General features: G+C 46.2%; 1 protein-coding gene across 2 annotated transcripts; it reads right to left on the bottom strand.

Annotated features, from left to right (window-relative positions):
- Positions 1-757: 757 nt before the first annotated feature.
- On the bottom strand, positions 758-17,517 carry mpz (myelin protein zero). Of its 2 annotated transcripts, none has more exons than XM_044025459.1 (6): positions 17,259-17,517; positions 15,921-16,087; positions 11,627-11,840; positions 10,328-10,457; positions 9,747-9,789; positions 758-4,317 (listed from the first exon to the last, which is right to left on the bottom strand). In XM_044025459.1, exons 1-6 carry the CDS (start codon positions 17,302-17,304, stop codon positions 4,231-4,233), a joined length of 687 nt encoding a protein of 228 aa, XP_043881394.1. In that variant the 5' UTR covers positions 17,305-17,517; the 3' UTR covers positions 758-4,230. The 2 variants fall into 2 exon arrangements, with proteins under 2 accessions (XP_043881394.1, XP_043881404.1); XM_044025469.1 differs by having other exon boundaries at positions 758-3,339.
- Positions 17,518-23,479: the final 5,962 nt, after the last annotated feature.

Raw genomic sequence — 23,479 nt, 5'->3', positions numbered from 1 at the left:
AGTGACTTCAACTTCTGTCAAAGACATTTTCTGGTAACATACTTGTACTTTTACTCAAGAAACCCCTTTATGTTCTTTATAAAAGACGGATACTTGAGTGATTTGTGTTGGACTTTTTTTGTACTTTGCCTTCCGCATCAAATCCGACATGGACGGACAGCAGCGCTCGGTCCTCGGTGACTCATCCAGCCGAGCAGGCTGGTGGGCATAAGTTAAAGACTCGCGCTTGTACTCTTGAGCGTAACTGAATATGAAGTAGAGCATTTTGTGGAAAGGTTATGTATGCTCACTGAACTGCTCCTGCAATTTATGTCCGAAATATTAAGCTTTCTTGGAAATTACACCTCATCGCGTCACCCTTTCAAATGTGAAAAGGTTGTAAACGGTGGCTAAGTATTTATTTTCCGGCTGGTCATCGTCGCGGTGTGCTCAGGTTGCGTGGCAAACGTGCCCAATGAGGTGAAGCAGTTTGAAAAGTTCAATTTCTTTGTATGAAAAAGCAAAAGCACCTGGTCGTCATTAATGTCTCCAGATTACATCCTCTCAAATGTTCCTATTATGCATGTAAATGTATTCAGATAATAATCAGGCTGGCGCTATTATAATGAGTCCTCCTTTTCTTGCCTGCCATCAGAGCATTCTCTTATTTCAAAAAGTGGATCTCTCACTTTGGAAACAATCTCTGTGTTTTAAAAGTGCGTCGCTGACAGATGTGCACTGTGGTCGGGGGTGTGGAAGTGAAAGAGACACAGCTGCAGACATTTTCAGCTGGGTTTATTTGGTCTCCTGTTGATAACAGCTGCGGTTGGGGGGCTTTAAATTTTTATTTACGTCCTCTTTACAACATATTATACAGAGTCATCAAATGTTGTTAGTGCTCTGGAATTACCACAAGCATTAAAATAAATGTAAAAAAAAAAAAAAAACAACAAAAACAAAAAAACAAACAACCAAAAATGCAAGAAGCTCAATCATTTTAAATAAAGGGATGTTATTCTACAACTGTGGCTAATACAGGTCATAATACAGACGAACAGAAACAGTTTAAAAGGCATTTTAATGCTGTCTTATGTCCGGTGTCTGTGTGGCTTTGCTGCAACAAAGGAGAAAACATTCCGACGTATCCGTGTGATTGGATAGTTAAACAGCGACTAGTGAAACAGATCTACAGTTATAAAGATGTGGGTTGTTTTTTTTTGTTTTTTTTTAAGCACCTCCATTCCTGCTATGAATTTTAAAGGAACATTCAAGTCGACACTATCCACCCTGCATATCAAGCACACAGATCGCAATCCATCTTTGGCTCAGGGAAGGAGCACCTTTAAAAGAAAGCTCGGGGGGGGGAGAGAGCAGACTATCTGTAGTGATACATATGGATTTCTGGCTTGGCTAAACACACCAGATAAGCCTTTTCCTCCAAAAGCATTCTCCCACAGCATGCACCATCCTCCCCTCTTTCTTTTTTTTTTTTTATATCCCTCCCCTGCGACGTTTGCGCTGAATCTGAGGCCAAACGGACGAATTCCACTCACCCCGGAGTTCAACGTGCGCCAAAGACGCAGCCACACAGTACCGTCCATAACACACAAGGTCAGCAATATAACTGCAATTACATCACTTCCCCTTCCTCCATTAACATGTCCGTGCGTTTTCTCGTCCACATGTAAAACAAAAAAACAAGAAAATGCTTTACTTAGGGTAGATATACTGCTTTATATCAAATCTTTAAATAGACACACATATACATAAAACACACGTCGGTATTTGCGACCAGAGAAGAGCGAGCTGGATTATAAGTTTCTGTCTTCAGTGACAAGTAAAGGCGGATTTTATGCTCATGTGTTTCCTTCCTTTGCCAGTTGGGGGCAGAGGTGAGCACTGTGGCATTCAAACCAGCAGAAGTAAGACAGTAAAAAGGGTCGATGGAAGGAGGACTGACTGACGGGGGTGTGGGGGGGGGGTGTCGTTTTGAAGGGCAAGAGAGAGGGCATGTGTCGATCACACGGCAAAGTGAGGATGTGACAGATGTCGAGTTTGAGTAAGACAAGAAGAAGGGCGTGGTGGAGGAGGAGGAGGAGGAGGAGGAAGGACAGAGGAGCTAGGAGCTTGTAGGCCTGGACGTCAGATAAGGAGATGACTTATATGGACCTTTTCTGTGTGGGGGGGTGGAATAATACAGAGCAAGAGTCACTATAGACGACAGGAAGAGGAAGAGATAAGGGATGGCGAAAGACGCAAGGACGGAGAGAGAGAGAGAGAGAGAGAGAGAGAGAGAGAGCGAAACACTGGGAGGAGATGAATCCCAAGATGGGTGCTGAGATGAGGAGTGAATAAGAGAGGAGTGAAGACGGCAGGGGAGGCAGGGGAGGGGGAGAGAGAGAGATGTGGAGAGAGATATCTGGTTACCAGCATGCGCAAAAATAATTAGCTCTGGGCTGGCGAAGGAGAAACGTGTGAGTGGATTAACTGGACCTAAAATAAGTGGGAGCACAGAAGCTGCACCTCTTCCTGTAAGCCTTTTGTCAGACTCCTGAGAGCAGCCGCCGGCCCCCGGGGGCCATGACGTCATTCCAGGTTGTCAGTCGCCGGCCGTCGAGTCAACAGCGGACAGCCTCTCGCACTCGGGCATAAACAGCACAGCGGCTCCCCACCTCCCCTCCCCTCCCCTCCCCATCACCTGCTCTACTCCTCTCTCTCCCTCTCTCACACCCTCCCCCTGTCGGCTGAAAAATGTGCAGCTGTTACAGTAAGCTCGTACTCTTATAGGGCCAGAAATAGCAGCCTTTAGCCAGGGCAGGGACACAGCGACAACCTCCATTAGCTCAAATGTGAGAGGATTGAATCACCCGGAGGCTTGAGGGCTTGAACCTCCATCTATGCCGGCTGAGAGCAGGAATCGTATTTCTCCTCTGCTGTCACCTCTCTCTCTCTCTCCTCTCCCTCCCTCTCCGTCTATGTTTTCCTCCATCTGAAGTCCAGAGTGCACTCACTGTCGTAAACATGAAGATTCAGGAGACTCTGAGCGACGCGGGCGTTTCTCAGCTCCCTCACACGGAAGTTATGTGCACAGTTAGGCCTTAAAAAACTTTTACCGTTTGCCCCGATGAGCGCATACATACAGGGCCTCTGACGAAATGCTGTAAAAAAAATATAATAATAATTAAATAATTAAAGAAAAGTTTTGACACCGCTTCCACTAATAAAGGACTGTTCTTACAGCCAGTGCTGTCTTGAAAGAGTCGAGATAATGGGAAATAATGGGGGTTGCGTCAGGCTGGGCAGAAAAGGAGGGAGCAGACTAGAGGAGTGGAGGCAGTCATGGAGAAGTCAGACCTTTATCTAAAGGAGAAAGAGAAGGAAGAAAAGAGGGGAGGGAGGTGAGAGAGAAAGAGGATAGAGCAGTTAGCATTTAAATCACCTCTGTAATTGGAATTAACAAGAAAGTCAGGAAATTCACAGTGGAAGAGGAGGAAGAGTGAGAGAAAAAAAAGGAAGTGTGAGGGCAGAATGGTAGAGTTTGAGACGTCACTTTCGGGAACGAGAAGAAAGGGAAAAAAAAAGTAAATTGGCTTGTCCCTGCGGCTGGGGACCTGTGATGCGTATCGGACACACTTGGAGGAAGCTGTTTCAGAGGATAGGATCACAATGAGAGGAACCAGAAAGAGGCAAAAGCCAAGGAGCAGCTTTTTTAGGTTTTGCTATCAAACCCAACCATCTCAGAGGGCCTCGCCTCGACTGGCATATCTTATGACCTGACAAAAGTACCGGAGGTGGCGGCTGGTCTAAGAGATTATCACGACATCTCAGATCGTGGCGCGACACAGGAGCCGATATGATTTGACTCGTTTATTCAGGGACTGCCATTGTGGTGGCTTGTGGTTGGACTCCTCGGTAGACTTCCCACTCTCTTATCCTCCAGAGCTTCCCCCGCCCCCCGCCTGTCTATTAATTGAAGGTGAGCTGGTTGGCGAGGCGGGACAGGAAGCCGCCGGGCGCTTTGGGCTTCCCCGTCCTTGCCTCGCTGCGGGGCCCCTCCTCCCCGTTTTTGCGGATCAGCTCCAAATCAATGGTCATCAGCACCCGGCCCGAGCCCTCCTCCCCTCCTCCCCCGACCCTCTCTGCCTTTCTCACTACGGTTCGCTGCTGCTCACTGGGCCGGGCCCACACCACCACCTGGCGCATGGGCTGGAGTAGCCGACTGGCGAGCCCGCCCCAGCCCCTCCCCGTATCCTATTTCTTATCCTTGCGAGACTCCTGCTTCTTCTTTTCCGAGACAGACGCCTTCACCTTGGAGGGGTCAGCGGGAGGCGCGGGGCCCTGTGGGGGAGGAGGGAGAGGGGGTCGGGTGGAGAACAGGGGAGGAGAGTCACTTCAGGAGGAAAGGAGCGTCAGGGAGATAGAGGACAACGAGGTAGGGACGGGCGGATGAGATGGGCGGGTTAGCGGTGAGGGGATGAGAGATGGGGGGGTTAGCAAGGTGGGTGGGAGCTGTGTGAAGAGGAGAGAAAAAAAACACATTTAGGGGGAGAAGAGAGAGCGAGAGAGAGAGAGACATACGAGAGACAGAGAGGGGTGAGGAGGTAGAGAGACAGTCCTTTTAGGGAGGTAGGGTGAGAGGGGCGGTGTCCAGAGCTGTAAGGGGTGACAAAACAGGTAACCATGCGTTAGGATGGGACACAGTGGCAGACTGGCTCCATACACCTGTGACAACTGAGAGACAATTGATCAATAATACACACACACACACACACACACACACACACACAGGAATGAACCGACTCTGGTTTTGATTGATAATATTTGAAATGATCTTTAACTTTGACCTTGTTGTCAAGGTAAAAAACATTACATCAAGTTTTAGAGTTGACAAAGTATCAACAAGGACAAATCTTACATTTGGGACGATCTGCCTTCGTCGCGATTCTTTTCATAATCGATTAATCTGTCGATTATGTTCTCGATTAATCGTTTGGTCCATAAAATATCAGAAAACCTTAAAAAATGTTGATCGGTGTTTGTAAAACCTGGACATGATGATGTTCTCAAACGTCTTGTTTCGTCCACAAACCAAAATGATTGACTTTTAATGATTTCTTTGTTATCCAGAGCAAAGAAATGAAGAAAATATTTTAAGATGTCTAAACAATTGAAAATCTTGTTTTAATGATGAATAAAGCTTCAAACCGATTCATCGAATATCAAAATAGTAGTCGATTAATGATATTATAATTTTTTAGATTTCAAAATGCAAACACGGCCTGGTTTTAATTTTTTATGTGTTCTTTTAAAACAAGGCGATTAAAGAGCTCGTCGTTTTGGGGTTCCATAAACAGCAACATCTCCACGTTTGCTAATTGATTCATCACAATATCGTTGTCCATATTGGTGATTAATACGATCATCAATGTGCATCAATTATCAACACTGTTACTTAAGAAGTGGGCGTGGCACTCCTTCTTACACAGGTTATGAGCAATGACATTGATGAGCGGTTAAAAGAATGTCATTTTCACATCGCTTTACAGCGACCGTCTTCCAGTAAAGAAAACATTTAAATCATTTAAATTCTATTGCAACAGCAGTGGGAGAACTTGACACCGACGCGCAAAAACCAACCAAACCTCACTTGGATTGTTGAATCTTTCATTTTCACGTTCGCGGCAGGATAAATAATCCGTTGTAGACCGTTTTGTCGGAGTTGCGGTCAGGGACACTTGACTGGCTGTGAGCCAGCAGCAAGCAGCTTCAAACATTCATCCAGCAGGCGCTTACATAATTCATCCATTCACTCCCACTCATTCTGGATATTGTCTGTGCAAAGTCTAAAAACATCTTTAAGAAGAAGAAGAAGAAGAAGAAGAAGAAATCTACGTAAAAAGGGGGGGAGGTGGGTGAGGGTGGGGGTGGAAAAGAAGGAAAAGTTAAGGTCTCACTCGAGCACGACGACTCCAACGGGAAGGACTGGACACAGAGGAGGTGAAGTGAAGTCAGTCTTACAATATATTCCAGTGCATTAACCTGTGATTTCACCTACTGAAGTACCACAAGTGTGTGATTATGCTCTGATGGAGTTCTCACAGCGGCGAGATGCATATTTTTAATGCACTTCCAACAGGTTAGAGGATGTGAAGTGTCTCCGAGGACAGAAGAGGTGAGTGGATGAAACTGACTGAGGGAAAGCTTAGGTTTATTTGATTGAACACATTATCAAAACTGACACTTCCTCTAGTCACCAATGTTGACTATATTCTCTTAAGACGCGTATATGTGTATCTTTAACTTGTGGGTAAACACACGAGCTACAGCCTAATTTGGTAAGTTTGTGTCACTTCTGAAGACTCATCTCTGAAGTCACATGATAACCCGTTTGTCAAAGGTTTGACTAGCTGAGCCTTTTGTTACGCGGCTAAAGTCCGTCTCCCCCCTCAGTGAGAGGAAGTGTCCAAGTCGCCGGCTGATTCACGGAAATGGCTTTCGTGCTCTGCGGAGTCAGTGTCGATAATGTGTTCATACCTCATACAGCTACACTTCAAAAGAAAAAAAAAAAAACCAGCCAAACTACGCCTTTAATGCATAAGGTTTGCCGGCAGCAGAAAGCACACTGGAGGCTTCTTCTACTCGCTGAAGCTTAAACTAATAACTCCCCACTGATTGCATTAGAAAATGTTTCATCTTTAATTATGAAGCAGCACACTCTCCTGCTCAGACAGCAGCAGGGGCAGACACCCATTACAGCCACACTCTGGCTCCACTGCACAGCCCATCCGGTGTCATTACCTTCCATCATACTTGCATACATTCCCTCATAGATCACTGTATTGTTTACCATTATGCATCCCACGGTAGGTCTCGGTTTGCACCGCAACGCATTGCCGAGCTCCCACACTAACGACGAGGATGCCTCGTAAACACATTCCAGCCCGGCTCAGGCAGAATGCAGATCCACCCCTTGTTACAGGAGCTGCACACACGCACACGCACACGCACGCACACACACACACACACACACTTCAAAGGAAATGTGGGCGCAGTGGCAAAACAGGGAGGGAATGGTGGGAGGTGGGAGGGTGTTTGAGGTGTCTGCGTCCCCCTGCTGCATACGGAAATGAGACGGTGACAGGTGAGGAGGGGGGAGATTGGGAAGCAGATGAAGAGCGAAGAGGTAGTGATTTTCTGTCTGGAACCAAACTCATCGGGAACCCACAAGACCTGCGGAGGCAGGGGAGAGAAACTGGGAGAGGGAGTGGGAGCGAGGCGGGTGGTGGTGGTGGTGGTGGTGGTTGTTGGTGGTGAAGATGATGATGATGGTGATGGGAAGGTGTGGGAGGGGCAATTCAAACGGAGCAAGAGGGGAGTGAGACGGAAGAGGAGGGAGGGGAAATTACTGACAGATGCTTGTCATGGTCAGTGAGGAAAGTCAAAAGGTATGAAGTGAGGCGGGGAGGGGTGAGTGAGTGAAGGGAGGGATAAAAGAATGTGAATCAGGGAGGGAGTGAAGTGAAAGGGTGATTGGGGAATAGAAAGAGGGATGGGAGGGTGTGTGTGTGTGTGTGTGTGTGCAGATCAATACAGAGTGCAGTCAATTATCATTCCACTACTGTGTGTGTGTGTGTGTGTGTGTGTGTGTTCAATCCTGTGAGCGGCGTGTGGCTGCGGGGTAAACTCCTCTCCGACAACTCCACCTAATGGGGAGTTGCACACACCATGGGGTCCCTTTGTCTCTCTGTCTCACCCACTCCCTCCCTCCCTCCCTCACCCCATGAGCCTATAACGGAGATTTGCAGCGCACGCCGAGCAAACACAAAGTAGAAGATGGCGAGTTGAGCCTGATGCGAGATTGTGTTGTGTCAGCAGAGTCTCCTAATAAGGGCTATTTGATCAAACAACCACTTATGAGCGCACTATCAGGTCCCGTGGGTTCCGTGTGTGTGTGTGTGGCGTTTAGCTACAAGAGAAGGAATCACGTCTGAGGGAAGGAAAGAAACGCAGGAGCGCCGATGAAAAAGCTGCCTTTTTTCTTTTTTTTGCAGTTTATTTTTCAAGACTTGCAGGGGAGTAACTGTAAATGACAATGTTGTCAAATATCTCCGTGTCCTTTTTGGCGGCAACTTATTTATTCATATATGCACTGTCATCCGCCACAGGCACTCGAGAGCGGCAGACTGCGACTCAAGAGTAAACCTGACAATCAAACGGCGGTAGGAAAGGGAAAGAGGAAGAAGACAGAGGAGGGAGCAGAGGCTCCGGGGGAAATGAGAGCGAGCGAGCGAGCGCGTTTGAGGTAGACACGCGGTTTGGCCCTCGCCCGGTGTCGCCAGATGATCCAAATACGACATCTGTTCGTTTGAATTCGAAATAAACTGCTTAAAAGCGCATCAGACCTTCTCAAGTAATTACAGCGTGGTCCAGCAGAGGGCACTGCGAGCAAAAGCGGACAAATTTAGTAAGAGCTAAATCTGTGAATTTCCAGTGAATTTTCAGTGAAAGCAGTGATAAATAATGTTGTCGTGTGCAACGCTGGAATATCGGAATATCTTCAAGGGAAGAGAACGTCAAGTAACAAGTAAAGTAACAAGTAACCTTCAGACTTGATTTTTGGAAAAAGTGACAGCCCTAACTCGTGACTGTCAGGAGAAGTGCAGCAGCTTCATCTTTACATTAGCTCACACCTGCAGCTAAATGACTCACCTTTGATATTGTTCCCTGCTCATCGTCAGCGTTTCATTTTTTGGCAGCAGTGAATGTTGAGCTAGAAAAACACTCTGAATTCAGATGAAATCCAGCGACTTCCCCTTTATTTCTTTTTTTCTTTTTCTTTTTTATCAGTATGCAAAGCGAACAGTCCATTACAACACGCCCCCGCAAACCATCCAGCCCCCACATTACCACAGAGTAATCAAACATGACTCGCCCTCATGCCTTGTATTCACAAAAGAAAACACGCCACCAAAATGTCTGATTAATCCGGCACTTGAGGCTATCGCACTCCCATGAGGAAAAGAGGAGAAGAAAAGAAAATTAACCCAAAATCCTCGGCATGCAACGGGCGTAAAAAAAACACTGATAACGGCCTGTACTATAATAGGCCCAGTGATTTTCTTTTGACTCCCAGTGAGCGAAATCAGCAGCTTCTATCCATTTTCCCTACTGCGAGCAAATCACACTTCCATTCAATACAGCAATAGCATTAGTGCTGTGACCTGGCCTCGGCCATTTCACAGTGGCTGGTTTGATTTTTTTTCTCTCCCTGTGGCTGTTTACTCGCACCGTGCTGTTTGGCCTCCCTGAGGAGGCTGAAGGAGGAAGGAGAACCTCGAGAGAGAGAGAGAGAGGACGTACGTCTAACGCCGAGACGGCGCCGGAATTTTGAACAGCTTAAAATCAGCTATTAGCGTTTGCCGGGCAGCGTGTTGAATGACATGTTTTATTGTTGGCGGTGGATCGCTGCGAGGACATACTGGAGGTGCCTGGACAGGAATGCGATTATGAAATGTCGGACGCGTGCTAGTGCGACAAAAGAATAGATGAAATTTCCCTTTTTCACACACACACACACACGCACCAAGTTTTCCGGAGCGCGCTGCACGTAATCTCGCCACGAGGACGTGATTTCACTGCGCCGCACCTGAATGTGACAACAATCAAAGCTGCGGCATTCGGTGTCATCGAGTGGTGGTGAGCAATATGTCATGGAGTGCGTGAGGGAAGGAGGAGGGAGGAGGAGGAGGAAGAAGAGGGAAACTTGCCTGTCTCTGCTGTGATCCCTCTTTCTTTTTCTTGCCATGTTTGCTGGAGGGGACAAAAGAAAAAGACAATGTCAGAATGTCGAATCCATCTCTCCCTCCAGTGGTCACAGGGCAGCATTGCCTGGCAGCCATCATAAAGAGAACATCAACTCAATCTACTGGCTCTGTCTCAAACACAGCCCCCTGGCGCTAGATGCGTTACCGTCTCATAAGATTGGCGAGGTATGAGCAGGATGATGGATCCGACGTCTCCATGATCGAGTGGATTATCCACTCAGACTCCCACTCTTCATCATTTCTAATCATCGTGCTTTGGAGCAATGCAGTCAGTTTTTTTTTTTTTTAGATTAAAGTGAGATTAAACCTAAAATGGGAGATCATTATCCGTCTCTTTCCAGCCGACTAATTTCACATCTAAAACTCACACAGCTCCAGCTAACCAGATCAAATCATGGCACTGCAGCTATGCCATCTTGGCCACACAGGTCTCCGTGCCAGGGATGGGCTCTGGCCTCAGCTCCAGTCCCTGGCACAGACCCGACTGGCAGAGCGCCGCCACTGGCCACAGGCCGGCCACTGACCTGACACTGAGGCTGAAGACACGACGCGCCACCAGGAACCTCATCAGGTAGTAGATGACCACGATGAGCACCAGCAGGCCCAGCACCGACCCGATGATGGCTCCTGTGATCACGCCAGCCTGGATTGGCACTGTGGACGGGAGAGAGGACAGGATGAGTGTGGCAGGAGGACGAGCAGAGAAGGGTAAAAAGTAACAGAAGGGTCAGAGAGGAGGACAGTGGTGGCAACCCGGCACCTCTGAGAATCTGAACTCACAATTTAAAAACCTCTATCATCACAATTTGGCCACAATCCGAAATGTCAGGAAAAAGGATCCTAGTTTCCCATAGACTCCCATTCAAATGGACTTTATGCAACCAGCAGCGTTGCCCCCTGGAGGCTGTTCACTATATTCTGATTTCCTGGTTGGTATCAGGAGGAAACACTGAACACATTTAAGACATTGCAATATTTGGAAAACATGCCCGCTGATTGGTGCACATCCTTTGCATGGGTTGCCGTAGCAACCTACATTTTCTTCTGCAGTTTTTTTACCAAATTTCTTTGTTACATCTACTAAAAACAATGTATCATACTGTCGCCCATCAAACGGCACGTTTAGATGTATAATGCGCAGCTTTCCTCAAAGCTGACGTAGATTTTTTTTGGTAGAAGACGGACGGAGAAGTCGCAGAAGAACTTTTCAGTCTGGTTACTCGCATTAAGATGTGGTTTATTATTTTCTTCCTGACATTATTGTCCACCCTTAGGTGAGAGGGGGGGGAAAAAAAACCCAGACAAAGCTGGAAGAAGAGCAAACGAAAGACGAACAGAAAAGGAAAGTAAATTATATAAAGGACTCAAGTGCTGTAGAGTCAGAGAAGGAGATGAAGAGAGCGAGATAAGGAGAGGAAAGACGATAGCAAAGGTAAGGAGGAGGTGGGGGATGGGACGAGGTGGTAGACAATGAGGCAAAAGGGGAAAGAGGAGAGAAATGAGAGGAGAGGGGGCGAGAGGGAGGTGGTGATTGCAATCTGGAACAGAGGAAGAGATAACATTGTAATTGATTTCATTTAACAGGAAATGATAGGAATTCTAAACGAGGCCACGCCGCGATTGGTGTAACGGCGGCGCTCGCTTTATGCTGATGCACAGAGCGAACTGAGCTGCATTTAAGAGTTTGGAACGACCGTTCGCAACGACTGAGAACAGTTGGCGTCACCAGAATGTACCATATGGGCTCAGTGGAGAACTAATAGGCCGACACAGATGTAAGATAGTGCTAACAGTGGGAGTCTGACTCCCTTATTCTACATCACCTTTCTCAAAAACCAGCAGGCGAACGCTGGAGGGCCGACCCACTATGTCAGGGGGGTTCTTGGCGTCGCAGGTGAAGGTGCCGTTGTCGTTGAAGTCCAGGTTCTTGATCAGGATGGAACCATCGCGGCGGCCGGGGTTCCCCACGAACTCCACCCGGTCCCTGAACGGGCCCTTGTTGTCGACATAGGGAGCACCACCGGTGTAATGGAAGATCTGGAGACAGCAGGGTTTTTGTTTTGACTGTTATATCCTCACATATGACTTAACATCACATTGGAGACACATTTGTGAACGACTGGGTGTCAAACCTTAGAGGTTTTATGTGTAACATTACGTTTGTTGTATCCATGTTTGTGTTTAATCCCTTTAAAATCAAAATAAACGTCACAGATTGATAGGATACGATTAACGCTGTTTGGGAAACTGCTGCTTTGAAGCCTAAACTTTGGAGATTTAGCCAGCGCCATCTTGGTTTGCTTTGTTTTTTTTCAAAGAAGAGCTGGAGAGGAAGGGGGTGGAGCTACACTGCAGGTCTTGAAGCTCAATTCTGATATTTGTGCCTACATCTGACCTATGACCTATAGGACCTGCTTACACTGTCTTTCAAAAGTGAGCTGATATTTCGTTTTTCGTGAGGCTTAAAACTGGACGCACAGGTTTAAAAGAGAGTCATGTGATCATGGATAGTGTACACTTTTGTAAGGACGCTTAAGTCACAAGGGAATATCTGATCCGTACGCTTACGTACGCACATGTGGATTATTTCCGTATACGAACGAGGCCTAAAACCAATGTGTCCATATCTGAATCCATATCCTTTTTTCTTTTACTCGCTTCCACGGTCATGGGTCACATCGGAACATGTGCCACATGAGAGGAAAACATCAGAGCTGGGTCGCTGTGCAGTGTCAATCACTGTGGTCTGCTGTCAATCACAACACAGACAGAGTGCAGATTATAACCCTACGAGACGACCGTGATTAACAACACGGACATTACACTGCGTTGCACTTGTGACTAAAAGGTTTGCTGACATTAAAAATGGAAGTGAAAATTAGGCAAATTTTCCCCACAGATTGCATATAAACTGACTTCTCTCTGAAAACAGCCCCCCAGCTTATATTAACTTTGGAAGGCCAACATTTACTTTTTAACTCTATTTTGCTCTCATCCAACTCCTGAGGGGAACTTTTCTGACACTTTTAACAGGATATTGATCCACTGTGTTTAGCAGCTTATTACAAACGGTGGCAGTAAGCCTTTTGGTCAGCGGGCGATCGCGTACGGCACTCGATTCCTTTTTCTGTAAAACAGCGGCCTTTCGACGCTCGAGCAGTAAAGTCAAAGGCCAGATATTCAAAACTAGAGGTTAACAGACACAATGACTCTGAAGAGCTGAGCTGGTTGTATTTTATTTCAATATTTTGTACAGACGCCTGTGTTTAGATAGACTATCAAATGTCTAGACACAGTTTTCAAACTGTAATAGAGATTTTTTTTTTAGGTGAAATGTGTTTTAAAGTGGGATTTTTTTGAGGTTTTTTTTTTTAAAAAAAAAGAAAAAAGAAGAAGAAGACGGACAAATGCACTGTGAAAACGGGTTCATGATATTGTACGGATGGAGAAATGAGTGGCAGGAGTGAAGTGCCGTAAAAAATAAATAAATAATAACTAAGAGAAGTTTCAAAGTGAGGGCACTGCGGGAGATGGATGAAGGCTAAGAAGGTGAGGGGAGGAGATAATGAGGAACGAGGGGAGGGACAGAGACGGTGGAGATGAAGGAGGGGGGGGGGTGAACAGTCAGGATGGAGAGATTAAAGGGATGACAGGATGATAAGAGCAGAGGGGGTGAAATTAAAGAGCAGGAAATAGGTGAGGCTACAAGTGGAGTGAGAAGATTAGGAGAGAACGTGTCTGATTTAAAATAGGTTCAAATCAGCATGTGTGTGTGTGTGTGTTAGATTCAAATCAATATTATCTGAAAGAGCAATTCAAGACAGTATCTAGGTTTGGAGTTTTCAGACTTGAACTGCGGACAACGTTTGCAGAATCGCGTCCAGAGATTCTCCCAGAGTTTGACCAACACAACAGGGAATTGTCGGGGTGAGTTTTGTTCACAACAGCAGGAGAATCGACGGAGGAGAGTTTCCCCCGCTGCGTTCTCACATGAGCCGACTCAAACGCTATCCGGAGATAATGTCCTCTGCGTCTCTTAAGGACATTTGAGTTCTCTCATGTGGGACAATCTCCGGAGACTCTCTGGACTTCAGTGGAGACAACTTTTACCAACAAAGGCAATATTAACATCCTGATATTAACCCGTAAAACACAGTGCATTTTCCAACACTACGTTAAATGGGGCTATAATGCAATGTAGAGTGTCTTACATCATTTTTTTACTACAACCTAGGCATGTGATGTATACTATATATAACTATATAAACACAACTGAGGGAAAAAGCACTCAAAATGTTTAAAATCGGATTCAATTTGGGAAATTTGGAAAAAAATATTTTGTGACTTGACAAAATAATATTTTGCCTGAATATGTGACATATAAACACACACCCGTAGATGTTAGAGTGAGTGGAATTTAAGTGGAATTTTTTTCTTTGCATATTTTTCAGCATAAATATTGTTTGTTATTTTATCTCACTGCCTGACAACGACCAAGAATCTGAACAAATGAAATGAAATGAGTTTAGTCTCAATGAATGGAAATCGAGTTAGTTACCTGAAAGTAGCCTAAATTGTTCTTTGTCCCATGCAGTTACACATGTTGACCAGTAGACGGTGCACTATAGTGTTTCACAGTTTACAAAGCTACCAAATGCAATGATTATATAAGAGCAGTGAAAATATACACTGACATTAGACCGGGATCAAAAAACACTTGAAAAAAAGACAGGTCCTCGTTTACATGGTCCACACCGCGTTGTCCCGTCATGTTTGTACAGGAGCCCAAAATGGACATTTTTTTGTTTTTACATGAGCTGTAGACCGCTATTGTTTCTCATAAAGACTTTAATGAGGGGGGGCGGGGGTTAAGTGAGCTAACTGATGTATTCAGTTCGTTGCAGTACGCAACATCACCTCTAGATGTCACTAAAACCCACACACTGGCCCCTTTCTTGGATCTGCACAAACCAAGAAAGCAACTGATGCCAAATCGACGCCGTGTGAACAATAACAGCATGTGACACAGTCAGTGCACAACTCCTCGTCTTTGTGCGCGACAGAGGCGGAGATGGTGCAAACAAAAACGTCTTTTGGTCAAAGACAAAGACATTGTTGTCGGGTCAAAAGAAGGGTTTTTGTGTCGCCCTCTTAAATATTTGTGGCTCTCTGAAAATGCCCAATGAGCACACATTAGAATTTCATTTAAGGTGGGGACGCGTCTCTACTCTGTGAATCGTGCTGAATATCTCGCTCGCCAGCTGCTAAATGCTTCACTGTGTGAACCAGTGAGTCAATAACTGTCCGTGTGCTGAGCAGGTGGTGTACAGTGGCTCCATCACAGACACTTTCACCAAAACAGCTGCTTGATGTGGCTGGAAGTGCTGCTGATACTAGCAGACACGATTTTAAAGATGCTTTTTATAGTTTAGAGTTTCAGTCCGGAGAAAAGTGCACTGAGGCCGTGTTCAGACGACTGCAAGTAAATCAGATTTTTCTCCCCGGATAAGATGTTTTCAGGCAGAATGTCCACGCTGTCAGCTGCAACATGATCAAATCAGCCTCGTGTGACGACTTTCCAGACATCAACTTGTCTACATGAGCTGCTCTGGTAGCGACGTCCACATTTGGGACATGGTTTTTAAACAGAAATGCAGCAAAAATCCATCTCAGCTTAAAGCCGATATTGTAAAATGTAAAAGTTAAAAACTAGGTGTCAGTTTGCAGCATCTCGGTTTGCTCTGCATCTGCTGCCCTGGATTGGATTCTTAACCTTGTGTCCTGTTTTTAATCAAACCCTTCACCGACTAACCTCCACCCGCCTCTTTTTTCTCTCTCTCTTTGTCTCTGGTTATTAAGTTAAGTTTTTAACACCTGATGTCAATTTTTTTTAATGACAATTTAATTAAGTGCGGCTTAATGTGGATATAAATCATTATTATCCACATAATGTTTGATTCACTGAAGGAGGTATACTGATTTCTCAACAGGTCGCGTGATTAGGCGCCTAATTCATTTGTACCGTGTCAACATGCTCGCCGGTTTGTGAAGCTATAGTGTGTGTGTGTGTGTGTGTGTGTGTGTGTGTGTGTGTGTGTGTGTGTGTGTGTGTATTACAGAAATGCTGTCCCGGGAGCCATCAGGCCTGTACGTCCAGGAGAAGGTGACATCCTCCGATGTCCAGCGCCAGGAAAAGAAGGAACATGACAGCCGGATGTCGGAGCCCACCAGGGCGTGGCGCTCCCAGCCGGTGTAAATCACTATGGCCTGGGACTGCTCGGGCACTGGGACACACACACAAATCAAGTGGATGTAATTAACTCACAAATGCCAATCTGGCGCTGGCAGAGGACTGAGAAAAGTCCAACATGACTTTGGTGCAAAAACAAAAAGACATCATGTTTAGACATCATCCAAGCAGAAGCATTAAGATTTCACATAGATAACAAAACGGCACATTTGTCAGAGCCTCCACTGATTCACACACATGATTTCAAACATTTACACATAAATACGGATCATGTTGGCTCGTAAAAAAAAAATATAACTGATTGATGTTAATTTGGTTTAAGCCGCAACTTCAATATTTTGCTTCCCCAGAAACTGCGTTCAGTCGTGAAGCTCCTGGGAGCCGACGTCGGCTTCATCCTCCTATTGTTGGGTGTCACATGTGAGCAGATCACAGCATTTCTGAGCTTATTAACACCCGCGCTCTACGTGTTCTTCGCGGGTTTTTCTTTTGCCCTTTAAAAACCTGTGAGCAAAGCCTTTCACCGCGAGCATCTCCGGCACGAGTGCAGCCCGCCCCCTGCAATATGTGTCAATGAAATCACACTTGACATTTTTAATTAAAATTCTGACAAAACCTTCACATATCTGCCAGGGAAGGAGAGAGGGGGGGGAGGGGGGAGGGACAACTGCATCGACTGGAGAGAGAGGAAACTCTGCCAACCTTCACTTAAAAAGTCAAAATGTTAGTGTTCCACTTGGTACCATCATGCACCTGGAGAGGAAGTACATTCGCTACTTGTGATAGCATCAGTCAAGGCTGCAACAGCTCATTTCATAATAGGCATCAATTACAAAATATTTTGACAACAGCTAACTTATATGTGAATGTACTGTTGTAAACAAACCGAGACATTTGAGACGTTTGGAAAAAGCATTTTCTGACACACTTATGGACCAAACCACGACTCAATCACGACAAAAAACAACAAACCTACAATCAAGATATTAATTCAGTAACAGGTGCGTGTTCAATCTGATCATTCAGAGCGTCTCTCACATCAAATGTCAAATCTATAAGATAAATACAAACGCTTGTACTTCCAGTGAAAGATCAGTTCATTGGGAAAACGGAAGAAAAATGAGCCTTTAACTTCTCAGCAGTGGAAAAGGAGGTTTCTTTAAAAATACAACTAAACAAAGATTAAATATTTATTTAGTCTTTACCTATTCCCAGGAGGACGACCGACGCCAGCGCCAAAAACGTCAGCATGGTTTCAGGCTTCTAACGGAGCTCCCAAAAGACGGATGCCGCAGACCTGACAGGAGCCTGTCGAGGAAGAGGAGAGTCCCACTCTGGAGGGAGAGCGAGTGGAAGGAGGAGAAAAAGGGAAAAAGAGAGAAAAAAGAGAGTAGAGGGACACAGGAGGCCAGGACAGAGAGTTTTCAAAACAGGACAACAACAGAAAACCCACTGTCCCCTGGTTTATACCCAACCACACCCCTCGGCCCAGACTGACCCGGCCCATTCCACCTCTCCACCCCTCCGCCCTTCACTGTCCCCACCTTCCCTCCACCCCTCACAGAAACAAGGGCTGCACGTGTACGTTTAGAAGTGGAGGAGCAAACGCTGGTGAGCAGCACCTGCGCTGTGTGCAATTAACTGGGTAAATAATGGGCAACTTGGGGCAGATTTGCAGGTTGTGTGCAGCGTTACGCTGATGATGAATGGACTGTGGTCAATTACACCCTCGCTGTGACGTGACGGAGCTCAGCGTGTGCGTGTGCGTGTGAACCATCTGCGGTCATGTGATCACATGTACATGTTACATGGGTAATGGTGGGAAGCTGTTTACAGTGAGGGAGGAGGGGGAATGGACGACGAGGATCCTGCAGTGAGGTCAGCTCAGTGCTCTCTCCTCCATCCCCATCCCTCTCATCCCTTTCTCCTCTCCCTGCACTTTCTGAGGCCAGCGGCCCAAACAAAGCCTCGACTCTTCGCGATCCCTCTCTTTCTGTCCTCCCTCTCTCCAGATTCCTGTCATTTGCTGATGCTTAGCACTTAGAGACAAAGGAGAGCGAGGGGGACAGGGCCCGACTGGTGTTTGCCCGTCTGTCAATGGCGCTTTCTTCCTCTGCGGCCTCTCTCAGCCTTGCTTTCTCCTCCAGCGGAGACAAAGCTTCATATTCTAAGTGCCAGCGCCCACTCCCTGCCTTTCCAGTAACACAGACAGCAAGAGTGTGGGGAGAGACCTACTATATATAGAGATGGGTTGATATCAGGACAGGACAAGACATGCAAGCACTTGAGAAGCAAGTCGGCAGCAGACTCAGATGCAGACGCAGTGGGTGGTGGGACGAGAGAAGAGGCTGCGGCGCGCGTGAACAGACGCGCTGGGGAGGAATTTGTGCAAAAAGGCCTTGTTTCATCATTTTGTCACGCGACATAAACGTGTGCACGAATTACATACGTTTAAAAAAAAAAAAAAGAAGCAATTTTTCCAAATCGTTGATTCCTGACACTTACATAACCGTCCCATTGTCTATTTTTATATTGGTTTGTTTCTGCAGAGACTGAAAGTGAAAGTGTGTCTGCTCCAAGCAGCGGATGAAGACGCGGCATACAGTCCATAACATAATCTGTACATAATCTGTATATAGAGAGAGAGATAAACCTTGGCTGAACGGGAGGACATCTTTGACACCGTCTTCTTCTCCTCTGCTCGAGAGCTCGTTGGGTTTGGTAACGTTTGTCCAAGTGCAATTAGTGGGTGGTCCAACTGGTGCAAAGTGGCACCCAGTCATGACATCACCCGTAAGAATATGAACTCCCATTTTGAAGCCCCAGAACCACATTCAAACTGCAACCTGGCTCCTATGGGAGGAAACCAGCTGTCCATCACACTGGTGCTTCGTGTCTGCTAAATGGGAACAAAAACGCCTGGTGGCTATTTAATAATTTCTTATTTTGGCTTTTGCAGGAAATCAGACGTCTATTTATAATAAATGGTCTCTTGGTAAGTATAGTAAATAAATAGTGACATACTGGTGAAGCCAGTATTTCCGCGGTCATAATCACGGTCATATTGAGATTTACATACAACACCATTAGCGGTTCATCCGCACACGGGAAGTGCAAACCACATCAGTCGTGATTTGACTTTCCCACGCTCCCGAGAACGTATATATGATGAGTGAGAAGAGGAGGCACTCGGTGAAGATGCCCACTTCATCTACTTCACTCTGTCATTTTATTGAGCCTCCTCATCCAGATTACTCGCGCTATAAATCAAGGATCTCCCGTGTGAGGGCGCTCCTGGCCCGAGAAAGCATTTAGCGACAGATCAACTCATGCTTACATTTCAGAGCCGTGGCATAAATTCTCGCCACTTGTTATGAATTGCATCCACTCATTCATCTTTAACACCTTTGCTGATGGATCAGCCGAACAAAACAACGCCATCCACCAACTTGTTGGCGCCGGCGACCGTCTAAGCTCGGGCTTGAAAGTCTAAATTGCGACGTCCCTTTCAATTATGGCAGATTCTGCCTCGAGGCCCCAAGAGAAACAGGAAGATTCTTTATGAGCCTGGCAGGTGCAGAGTGTGGCACACGCCCAAGCTCGTCAGCATCGAGCAACGGTGGTGGTGGCGGCGGCAGCAGCAGCAGCAGCAGCGAGGCTTGGCAGGCAGAAACTGTATCACATACAGAGTGAAGGCTCCTCATTCCTTCAGCTGGCAGTGATATAGAACATTAATGTAGGGGAGGTTTGAGTTTATCTGCTGCTAAATTAGACAGAGAGGGGAGGTAGAGGAGTGGAGAGGCACCAGAGAGAAAGAGGCAGAGAAAACTCCATCTCCTCCAGGGCCATTTAGAGAATTTTGTGAAATTAAACATGAGCCTCAAGCTGTACTGTATTGATATTCGGGTGGACAAGGCTGAGTACACACACTACCTCCAGCTCTGCTTCCATCGAGCAGTACAGTTCAGTTTGTCACAAAATAACTCAGATTTTGATTGTCAGAAGTTATGAAGGGGACCAAATAAAAAACAATCTGTACCATATCAAGGGCTATATTTAAAAAAAAAACAACAACAAGATTTTTGAAGTCTCGATATTTGCAATTTGAACAGCACGATGTCAATGTATGAAACTGGAACCAGACACCTATTTGACGGCACCAGCCATCAATCACAGTGTCCGCTCGTAGTGCAGTGCATTATTGTCCATTAAAAGGGAATGTCACTTTTGAAAATTGACATAATGTTCTATGGAAAAAAGACCTGAAAGTGGCGACTGAGATAATTAGGAAAAAGTTTCCTGGACAATATTTCTGAAGTTATGAATCGAGTGAAAATTAGAAGCCCATTTCCCCCCTAAACTTCTCATAAGACTACTAATCCCATCAGACGTCCTGGACTTCACGGGTGGTCTATGGGACCGTCCCACTTTTTGGCACCCTTTTGTTTGGGTGTGTGTCACAGCAGGTTGACAGAGAAACATAACTTCTGGCCGACAATGGAAACGGAATGGGAAAAACACACAAAACATAGAGTCGCCCCCTGATGGTGAACTGCGACTTCCATCATACAACCTTGGCTTCACTTTTCAAACCGGAAAGCTATGTCAATTTTTAACATGCAGTCTACGGGACTGTCCCACTTTTTGGCCCCCTTTTGGCCAGGTGTGCGACACAGCGGTTGCCCGGGAACCATCACTTGTGACCGACAATGGAAACGGAATGGGAAAAACATAAAACACATAAAAACGTAGAGTCGCCCCCTGGTGGCGAACTGCTATGCTGACATGACATGACACTGTTTCCACAGCTGACGCAGCCTACACACGTGAGCAGACTGAGGTGCAGTGGTGGAAACACAGACCGACAGCGCCTCTTAGGCTGCACGGCCACGTGTGGGAGCTCTGCGTCACATCAAGCAAATCGACCTGGATCTGAACACAGCCTGAGAGATTTCTGTGAAATTATACAAGAGCCTCGAGCTGTTACTATATTGCTATTCAGGTGGACGCGGCGTCATCAGCTGGTGTTAGTCGAGACGACTGACGACACAAAGCACCTGAGGCTTCACCCACTGCGTGAATGAATCCACGTCAAGTGTTTGCCCCGCGTCAGTCGTCAACTGTGTTGTTTCACAGGCTGAGGAGACGGCGGCGGCGGCGGCGGCTTCCACTGCATGTCATTAGACACCCGTAGAAATCCGCAGAGCACATTTCCCCGTGATATTGTCACTTTACTTGACGTGGTGTAATTTCCAATGGGATGAGAGAAATAAAGGCAAGCGTACAGTCAAGACCGTGGGATAATCACAGTCTGGGAAAGCGTCCCAAGTTGTAGACGTTAGGAGCTCTTGTCAACTCTATCCATGTCTAATTTCTCTGCTATGTTGAGTGTGTTTGTCACAGCTGAGTGCAGCACTGATCTCAAGGCAGACTGGCAGATGTGCAGTCGGGGGAAATGGCTTCTTTTTCTTTCTTTTTTTTTGAAGGGCGTCTGTGAATGGAGAGAGTCTTCTCAGTCGGGGGATCCTTGACGGTCAAGATGGGAAGAGACAAAGAGAGACAGACCACGGAGGCCGGTTCACACAGAGGTCACGAGACTAATGACCGTCAGCAATGATCCAATGGAGTGTCACAACAATCTTAGCCCCTCGAGCCTCGGCCTCTAAGTGTGGGCCACGGCGAAGCACCGACAAGTGGGTAACAAACATCCACGGCTGCCATCATAAAGCAATCATAAAGAGGTCTCATAAACGACTGGATGGGCTCATTGTTCTGCTGCAGGGCGTTGGATAATCAAGCGAAACACATCCACAACCAAATAAGGCAAATGAGCCACAGCAAGCAATTGGCCAGAAAACTAGCAAAAGTTAAATGCCAGAGGGCGGGATTAAATATATAAACCGGAGCGTGAGGCTGTCAAGGTTTTCTTAATAGGACACAGTTCGACAACTACCTGCCTAAAAAGAGAAGCTGTCGAGTCTGAAATGAACACAAGCACGCGAATAAAACAACGATACAGCTTTTAAATATAATATGGTTATTACGTTTAGGATTTAGGGCAGGGTTGATTTAGTCGTACAAATAAATTAAGTTTATACAAGACGGAATGCCACAGGTTAATAAATGCACTGGAATCCAGCAATTTGGGTCAGTGGTTCTCAAACGGTTTATACCAAGTATCACCTGAGCAAACAGGTGGCAGATTTAGTCCCAATATGATCATTTATTCTCTCATTATTATTTATTTTATTGCTATTATTTATTGTTTTATTGTTAATCTCAAAAAGACATATTTCCATCTACTGAAGACGATACTGAAAACACTATCAAACCAAGTTAGTATTTGATTGACACGCGACGGTGTGGAACTTCTATCGCCTCCTGTGAACCTCTGAGTAATTACCCTTTTTTTCTACAGTAACTTGGAAAGTTATGCGTCTTTGACTGAAGCAACACTTGTCCTGGCCCCCGACTGCATCCAAGAAACTCAGCGCTGTGAGGCGCAGACACGGGCAGACTGGCAACGCGTACGCAGCCAGACAGCTGTTCAGGGAGCGCTTGATTACTTCAGGGGAAGCACGCGCTTTCGTTTTTGGACGATGACGTTCGAGGGGCTAAAAATGAAGAATGTTTTTGTACAGTCAGTCACCCGGTTGTTCTTCATTCATGCTGATATGAGTCAGGTCAGCTCTACAGAGGCAGCCATTTTGGATCAACATGTTCTCCAAACACACTTGGGAAGGGCACGGTGAGGCGAGTGATGCAATGTGCAAATTCACCATTAAATAGTCCATTTGATGGCATGAATGCATTGTGCATACAACAGGGATACTGTGTGACGCAGGTTAAGTGTCATGTTGTATTGAAAAGTGTAAATGAACTGAACTTTAAACCACGACAGTGTCTCACAGTGACTTTTAAGTGATTGTGAAAGCTGGCAAGGGTCGGATTAGAAAACACGAAAAGTGTTCTATTCGGTTCAGACGACGCAGTCGAACTCGACTGTTCTGGGATGAGTCACACCAGTGCACACGCACGTCCGCACTGACTTCTGAGTCAAGGAGCCATTACCCTGTTAGAACGGCGACCGATGGGACGGGGTAAATCATATAAAGGGCCCAAAAAAAGAGGAGGGCTTGACATCATCAAATCTGAAAGGTTACTGGCCAACGCTCTGCGCTCCTGCTCAAGAAAAACACTATTGATATTCCGTGGGTTTGGTCGGGGCACAATGGCAGCGCCTGTCCCTCCCTCTCACTCTCTTCTCTCCCTCACGGCCTGGCATGGCAGCGATGTCACAGAGAGCACCAAACAAAATGGATGGAGGGGTAGAAAAGAGATGGAGAGGAGGAGGCGGAGAAGAACAAAAAGCATTGTTCTCCGGGTGGAGAAAGGGGCATTGTGAAGAAGACAGATAGCTTATGTG

Source organism: Solea senegalensis, linkage group LG1, assembly GCF_019176455.1.
Source record: "Solea senegalensis isolate Sse05_10M linkage group LG1, IFAPA_SoseM_1, whole genome shotgun sequence".
NCBI lineage: Eukaryota > Metazoa > Chordata > Actinopteri > Pleuronectiformes > Soleidae > Solea > Solea senegalensis.
The sequence above is the reverse complement of the archived record's forward strand: the minus strand, read 5'-3'. Positions and strand labels throughout refer to the sequence as shown.